At 57.3% G+C, this 8100-nt stretch overlaps 1 protein-coding gene across 1 annotated transcript in view; it reads left to right on the plus strand.

Moving 5' to 3' along the window:
• Positions 1-3643: 3643 nt before the first annotated feature.
• Positions 3644-8100, plus strand: part of LOC102374290 (zinc finger protein 420-like) — a 14645-nt gene continuing 10188 nt past the window's right edge. The window contains 5 exon segments of the mRNA XM_014527336.2: positions 3644-4008; positions 4092-4154; positions 4156-4806; positions 5391-5550; positions 6257-6346. Coding sequence (XP_014382822.2) covers positions 3898-4008; positions 4092-4154; positions 4156-4806; positions 5391-5550; positions 6257-6346 — 1075 coding nt within the window. The 5' untranslated portion in view covers positions 3644-3897.

Consider the following 8100-nt stretch of genomic DNA (forward strand, 5'->3'; position numbering starts at 1 on the left):
AGCTGGGCTCGTTACCCTGGCGACACTCAGCTGGGCTCGTTATGACCTGCCAGGGCTCTCTCTCCCTGGCAGTTTCTACTCCCTAGGAGCAGAGCTCCGAGGTGCTCTGCGACAAGGTTGAATAGGGTAAGAGGTAGAGCACTATCAAGGGATTACCATTGAGCAAAACAGTCTGGCTGAGGTAGCCATTTGATACGCAAACACATCACTGTGAGCTGACTAGCTCTCTAGAAACACTTACAAGTATCATTCAGAAGATGGTAGAGATCTGGCTCGGAGATTTCCAGAGAGAGAGCATTTCAGATGGATCAGACTCTCTCTCTCTGTCCTGATGCTTGCGCCATGCTGGAAAAAATGGCTTTTCCACCTTCTTCTTTAACCAAGCCCTTATATAGCCTTTCTGACCTCAGCAGCCCAGTCCAATAGAAACCAGCAGTGTTGGCAATTAGCCAACCAATTTAAAAAGCATCACTGGTTACCTGGGCAGATGAGCAGGGGCTTTTCCCTCCCTCCACTCAAGTGACCAGAGGGACCACACCCTAGGTACCAGGCTTTTGTCATGTAGGCAGGGAGGGAAATCCCCCCCTCCCTTAAGAATACAGCCCCAGTGTCCCAAGCTGACAGGGACAGATTTCTGGAGAAAGACACAGACGGTGGCATTTCTGCCACACTGTGACAGGGAGGACACCTGGGACCCATCAGCAGAGGAAAGCTCCATGGACTCATTCCCTGCATCAGACCTTGCCCTGGAGGCAGGCAGGAAGCACAGCCCTGCTCCTTTCAGAAGAGAGAGCTGCAGCTCTAAGTCCTCTTCTCCTCCTCAGCCCATTAGAGCATGAAGCTATTCAGGTACTGTCCTAATGCACATGCCCCACACATGCTTCTCCTAGCAGGGCCCAAGATCATGGGGCTGACAGGTGAGCCAGAAACTCTGAGAGTCTGGCTCTGAACAGCACTAACTAGGGAACATTAGCCCAGCACAGGGACCTGCCTCTCCCTCACCCCCAGCACACGGGGTTTTGGAAGAAAGACCTTATTTTCTTAAGGAAACACAGAAGGAATAGCATTGTTCTTGTCATGAAGTTGGAGCTGAGCTCCAGTGACTGTGTCCCTTCCTAGAGTGGGGATCACTGCACCGTGTCAGAGCCTTCATGGACATCACTCCCTGAGGGAAAGATGGCGGGGACTCTGGTCCTGTGTTAGAATTCATAGTTTAAGGAGTGGGGAAGGGCAATACATGGGCAGTCTGCTCCAGGCTGTGAGAAGGACTTCCAGGAGACCAGGAAACAGTGGTGTGTCATGTGTCGTCATCCACCCCCCCCGCTGCCGCCGCCAACACTGCCAGTGGTGTTTGCAAGAGGTCCCCGATTGCCGCTGGCCACTGCCAATGCTGCCAGCGGCATCAGCGGGTGGTTGCTGACCTCAGTTAGTGCTTGCCATCCCCTGCACTCACCCCCCACCCCCCTGCTGACAGCACTGCAGCCGCCTGCGGGAGCTCACCGCTCACTGCCACCACGCTCCCAACACTGACAGCTCTGCTGCCTGCGGGAGCTCACCATGCCCCCCAGCCTCTGGGAGCACATGGCATTCATGGGTTTCCCTCTGTCCTGCCTCCTTCAGGGATGTTTCTGCTGGATGGTTCTGTGACTGCTCCAGCCAGGAATCAACAGATTCCTGAAGTGCTCCAGTGGGCTGCATCTTGTCTGAGGATTCCTCCTTGACCTTTACATGCACCTGGGGACTTAACCAGGTAACGACCTGACTCCTGGTGGGGAAGGGGCTCAACTTGAAAGATATGAGGCAACTCATCCTGGGGGCCTAGGGTTCCGTCTTTTCTGCTTCCTCCAGAGGCACGTCCACAAGATAGGTCTTTGGCTGCTCCAGCCAGGAATCAACAGGTTCCTGCAGTGAACCAGTGGGCTGCATTTTGTCTGAAGACACCTCCTTGACCTTCACATCCACTGTGACATGGGGGACATGCCACATATGTCACTAGAGAGCTGAGACCTGAGAGACATGGGGTAGGAGGGAACATCACCCAGACACAGACAAGGATGGCAGCATCTATGACCATGGTGAAATACTCTTACCTGAAGCTTCTCATCATCTGCCTGCCCCTGTTGAGCCCCCTCAGCCAGGGCCACTGCCTTGTTGCAGCTCTCCACACCATGTCCCCACTCCAAACTCTGCACCTCCTGGGGCAGGATGGCCGGGAACTGCTCCAGCCCCACCAGCCCCAGGGTCTACTCCTTGCTGTGGTGCTAGAGCTCCAGTCAGCGCTGGCAGAGCTTCTGCAGGTAGCCGCAAAACTCTTGGGGCCCTTTCCGCCTCCTGGTAATGAAGGTCCCTTAAGTGCTTGTGCCACATCCCTGGGGTGTGGAGGTCATCCCCTGGTGCCAGTCATGGAGGGTGTGGGGTTACAAGGGCCAGTGGTAGGACTGGAAAGGGAGCATCCAAAGCTGGTGCTGGCCTCATGTCAACATTCATTGCCTTGGCCACTGGTGGCCTCAGCCCAGCAGCATCCACCACTCCCCTCCCCTCCCCTCCCCTCCCCCACCCCGTGACCTCATTCCCTTCCCTGTTTTCTCTTTTACTTGTCCCAAAAACTCAGTAGAAGTGCCCCTTGTGGCCTCCCTTAGCAAGGGAGGCTGTTCCTTGGTGGGCATTGGCCCACATCCTCCCTTGGGTACATCAAAAAACCTGTTCACAGCTCAAGCAGCTGCACAGCAAATAAACCCGACTGCAGCCCCCAGAATAGGAGGCATTGGCCCAATCCATGGCTGAGTTAGATAAGAGGGAAACTTGCAGGGGAGGCCGCTCTAGGACAGGGGGAGGGACAGCAGCAGCAACGCCCAGCTCAGATGCTGACTGGCTGTGACAGAAGCGACCCACCAGCCCAGTCAGAGTCCGCAGTTCCGGCAGCTGGGAGCAGCACTGTCTGCCCCTGCCCAGGTACTGCGGAGGCAGCCTCAGGAGCAGGCAGGGCATAGGCAGGGCATAGGCAGGGAGCAGGTGCCCAAGGGCTGCTCCTCTCAGCTTTACGTCTGTTTTTTGCACAAAAGCGTATCGATAGCCGGAGCCTGGAAGGATCCGGCTTGCAGCAGATGCCATGAAACATCCCCTCACCTACTCCGCACCAGAGCTGCACGTCCTATGTCCCTGCAGCAGCTCCAACCACGAGCCCTGATGCCGCAGGGAGCGCGGGGCGGACGAGGCTATGGCCACAGTCATAGCCTGACCCCAAGGGGCTGGGCTGGGCTGGGCTGCACACGGGGGCCTTGGAGGAGACTGGACATAGCCCGGCGCTGGCTGGAGGATCTGTCCCGGGCCAGCCCGGGGTGTCGCAGCTCCCCTGTCCCTGCCACCGCCGCCGCTCCTTTCCCCCAGAGCGCCGGTCCCGGCCGGCGGCCTCCAGCGCGGGGAGCTCCCAGCTGGGCTGCGGGAGGAGCTGCCAACAGGACGTGATGCGGCAGCGGAGGCGGGCGGTTCCTCTCCGCCCCCTTTCTGCCTGCCTGTCCCGCGGCCCCGGGCTCCGGGCCCCTCCTCGCCCGCACACTTGCACACGCACCCCCGAGCCCGTGGCCGTGGCCGTGCCTACCTTGGGCGCCGTGCTGGCTGTTGTCCATGAGCGCGGGCCCGGCGGGGCCGGGGCCGGGGCCGGGGCCGGGGCTGTGCGCTGGTTTCTCCCACCCTCCTGGAGGAAGATGCGGCGGGGCTTTGTCCAGAGGCTCGGTGGGCTGTGAGACCTTGTGACAGTGGTCAGGGGCAGGCTGTGGGGCCGTGGGTGGGTGATGAAGGGGCCGTGGGGCCTGTGCAGGGCGCTGCAGGAGGGGCTGGGGGTGGAGGCAGTAGAGGGGACATGTCCTGTGTCAGGGCTGTGGGGCCACTTGAAGAACCATGGTGGAAGGGAACCTGGGGCACGTAAAGAGATGCAGCTCTGCCTGTGGTTGGGGCTGTTGGGAGATGCTGGAGGGCCCAGAAGAGTTGCCCAGGCTGAGTGCCATGCAGGTACCTGCAGGACCTGGGGCAGTGGGTCATGGTCCCGGGTCTCCCATCACATAGTGGGATTCATGCTGTCTCCTTTCCCACAGACAGCCCAGGAGACCAAATGCTGTCAACAGGTGCTGTGCACGAGTGGGGGGAGAGCAAGAGCCCAGGCCCCAGGCTGAGGTAAGGCCTCTCTTGGTGAAGACAACAGCTGCTGAGCTGGAGCCCGTGACACCTGTGGACCTTCCCCTTGAAGCCCTAGTGCAGTCTGAGGTGAAGATGGAGGAGCAGGACCCAGCAGGCCTTCAGGCAGGAGATGAGGGGCCAGGAAAAGTCCCTCATGTAATTCAAGGTGGGACCATTGGGGTGTCCTTGAAATGGTCAGCACCCCAGCAAGTAAAGCAGCAGCTGCAGGAGAAGCTGGTCCAACACCAGGAGATCCAGAGGCAGGAGGTGAAGCAGACCATGCAGCCCCCTTCTGAGGCCAGGCTGCCCTTGGCAACCCCACAGCTGGCACCAGGGGATGACTTCCCCACCACAGAGACCTGGCGTCAATGCTTCCGGGGCCTCCGCTACCAGAAGGCCAAGGCACCATGGGAAGTTTGCAGCTGCCTGTGGGAGCTCTGCCAGCGCTGGCTGGAGCCCCAGCACCGCAGCAAGGAGCAGATCCTGGAGCTGGTGGTGCTGGAGCAGTTCCTGGCCATTCTGCCCCAGGAGATGCAGAGCTGGGAGTGGAGATGTGGTGTGGAGACCTGCGCCCAGGCCGTGGCCCTGGCTGAGGAGTTTCAGCTGGGGAAGGTGGAGAATGAGAAGCTCCAGGTGAGAATATTCATTTTACCCTGATCATCAATGCTGCTATCCACACTTCCATGTGTCTGGGGGGTGTTCCCTCCCACCCCATCTCTCCCAGTTTCCAGCTCCCCAGTGACATACTTATCTTGTCCAAAATACCATGACCACAATGGTGGCAGGGGAAATACTCTGACCAAAATAATGCAATTAAAATGGCACTGGGTAGTGGAGGTTTGCACCCTTGTCTTCTTGTGGACAGGATTCCCTCATAGTTAGCTTCCCGCTGTCCAGCTTCCAGTGGGAGGATCTTGGCTACACGCCAACTTTATGGAAATGGCAGACTCCCCCCAAATTTGCTTCTGTGGCTGTAGGCCTAAGAGCAAGCAAAACTCAGGAGCATCTGAACCCCAAGTCTCCGGGCTTGGGGCTGCATGTAGGATGCCCGCCAAGAGATTTGGAAGCATCTGAAGCCCCAGGCAGGGGCCACATATGGTAGTAGGGCCACATATGGTTCTTGAACGACTCACAGATTTGGAATTAATTTGGCTGATTTGACTTTGGACACACAAAAATGTCCTTAAAATTTTTTTTTAAACTTACCTTGTCCCCAGGTCACAGTGAATGTGAAGGTCAAAGAGGTGTCCTCAGACAAGATGCAGCCCACTGGGGTACTGCAGAAACCTGTTGATTCCTGGCTGGAGCAGCCAAAGACCTATCCTGTGGACGTGCCTCTGGAGGAAGCAGAAAAGAGGGAGACTCCAGGGCCTCAGGGTGAGCTGCCTCATGTACTTCAAGATGAGCCCCTGCCCCACCAGGAGTCAGGTCGTTACCAGCCTGTTTAATATCAGAAAGCAATGGTTAGCCACTCCTGTAATTAGTTGGCTATTGGGTATACATCAGTTGATTTGGGGGGCAACTGAAAAGAAAAAAAGGATAGGGTTGAGGTCAGAGGTTCAAAACAAGTGCTCCAAGAGGGAGAGACTGAGCAGAGCACACTGGACAGTACCAACTGGCTCTTGAATGAGTCCAGGGAGCCAGTGGCAGGTAAAGTCCTGGATGCAGGGTCCGAGTGCCTGAATGGCTGTCCTGCATTTGGGGTGAAAGGCTCAAATGTCTGCCCCTGCCTGTGACAGGGCCACAGTATTTATAACTATGTGGCTGGCATGGAACAGAGCTCTGATCTTTGTGGGTGGAGAGCACTCGAGCTGAGTGCCCCTGATCTTTCTGACTGCATGTGTGCAGCTCCCAGCAGAAAGATGCTTTATCTTGGTTGGGCCCTGTAGTGTTACCATGGTAACAATCAATTATCTCATTGATTTTTTTCTATCAGCCAGTGTTCCAATCAGCCCTTTCTCATGCCTCCCTGAGTCCTCTCTGCCCAATAAGAGGCTGGTGCAGGTGTCAGGGAAGTGAGATTCCCCAGTGACATTTGGCTGGGTCATGTATGTTTAAGCCAGAGGCTTCTGTCCTGCTGCAGCTTTCCCCAACACCAAGGAGACATGGGACTGGTCAACAGATGAAAGCTTCTCAGGCTGGTGCCCCAGACCTGGCCCTTCCCCAGCAGAAGGTAAGGAGCAGAGGCTCTACCCTTTCCAGCAGGAGGCACAGTCCATGAATGGAAAAATCTCTCTGCCACAGCATGTTAATAGATTCAGTGCTCCACCTGGTCAGCTTTTTCTGTTCGCACAGTGCCCTTAGAAGCCCTTCACACATCCTGGAGCAGCTTGACCTTGTAATTACCCTTTGCCTCCCCTTAAAACAGTGCTTTCCAAACTTTTCCTCAGTATAGATCTGGATAAGTTACAGGGGTGGGCGGATGAGAACAGGATGGGGTTCGATACTGACAAGTGCAAGGTATTGCACCTGCGGAGGAAGAACCAGCAGCAGACCTACAGACTGGGGAACTCCCTTCTCGTCAGTGCAGAGGCAGAAAAGGATCTTGGCGTCATTATTGATTCCGAAATGAACATGGGACGTCAATGTGAGGACGTGGTCAGGAAGGCTAACAGCACCTTGTCATGCATCTACAGATGCATCACGAGCAGGTCCAAGGAAGTGATCCTCCCCCTCTATGCGACACTGGTCAGGCCGCAGTTGGAGTACTGCGTCCAGTTCTGGGCACCGCACTTCAGGAGGGATGTGGACAGTATTGAGAGTGTCCAGAGGAGGGCCACTCGCATGGTCATGGGGCAGCAGGGCAGACCCTACAAGGAGAGGCTACGGGACCTGAACCTGTTCAGCCTCCATAAGAGAAGGTTGAGAGGGGATCTGGCGGCCATCTATAAAACTGGCCAAGGGGGACCAGCAGGCTATGGGAGAGTCCCTGTTCCCCCGAGCACTACCGGAAGTAACAAGGAATAACGGCCATAAGTTGACGGAGAGTAGATTCAGGCTAGGTATCAGGAGGTACTACTTCACAATCAGGGCGGCTAGGATCTGGAACCAACTTCCAAGGGAAGTGGTGCTCACTCCTACCCCGGGGGTCTTCAAAAGGAGGCTAGATAATCACCTAGCCGGGGTCCTTTGACCCCAGCATTCTTTCCTGCCCATGGCAGGGGGTCGGACTTGATCTACTTAGGTCCCTTCCGACCCTACCAACTATGAAACTATGACCCAATTTATGACCCCATTTCCTCAGCATGGCCCCTCATTCCCACCTCTCAGCCCTCTATCCCCGTCCAGGTGCCCCTCACTCCCCACCCAAGCCCCCTCGCCCTGCCAGGGCCCCTCACTCCCAAATTGCAGCCCCCTGCCCCCAAGGTGCCCCAGGGCCAGGGCCTGCACCCCCCACCCAACATCACCCAGGCCCTAGGTACTGTCCCTGGGAGGCAGCTGCTGCTGCAGCTGGAACTGAGCCAGCCCCCACCCACCTCTGGGTCACACAACCAGAGCGGATGATGATCTGCTCAGGTCCCTTCCGACCCTACCAACTATGAAACTATGACCCAATTTATGACCCCATTTCCTCAGCATGGCCCCTCATTCCCACCTCTCAGCCCTCTATCCCCGTCCAGGTGCCCCTCACTCCCCACCCAAGCCCCCTCGCCCTGCCAGGGCCCCTCACTCCCAAATTGCAGCCCCCTGCCCCCAAGGTGCCCCAGGGCCAGGGCCTGCACCCCCCACCCAACATCACCCAGGCCCTAGGTACTGTCCCTGGGAGGCAGCTGCTGCTGCAGCTGGAACTGAGCCAGCCCCCACCCACCTCTGGGTCACACAACCAGAGCGGAGCCTGTTGGGGTAGGGGAGGAGGGAAGAATGTAGGCTGCCCATGCAGCCGTGGGGGTCCTCGTCCTGCTGCCCTCCCCCCAGGGGCTCTGCAGC

This window comes from Alligator sinensis, unplaced genomic scaffold (assembly GCF_000455745.1).
Source record: "Alligator sinensis unplaced genomic scaffold, ASM45574v1 scaffold1874_1, whole genome shotgun sequence".
NCBI classification, from domain to species: Eukaryota; Metazoa; Chordata; order Crocodylia; family Alligatoridae; genus Alligator; species Alligator sinensis.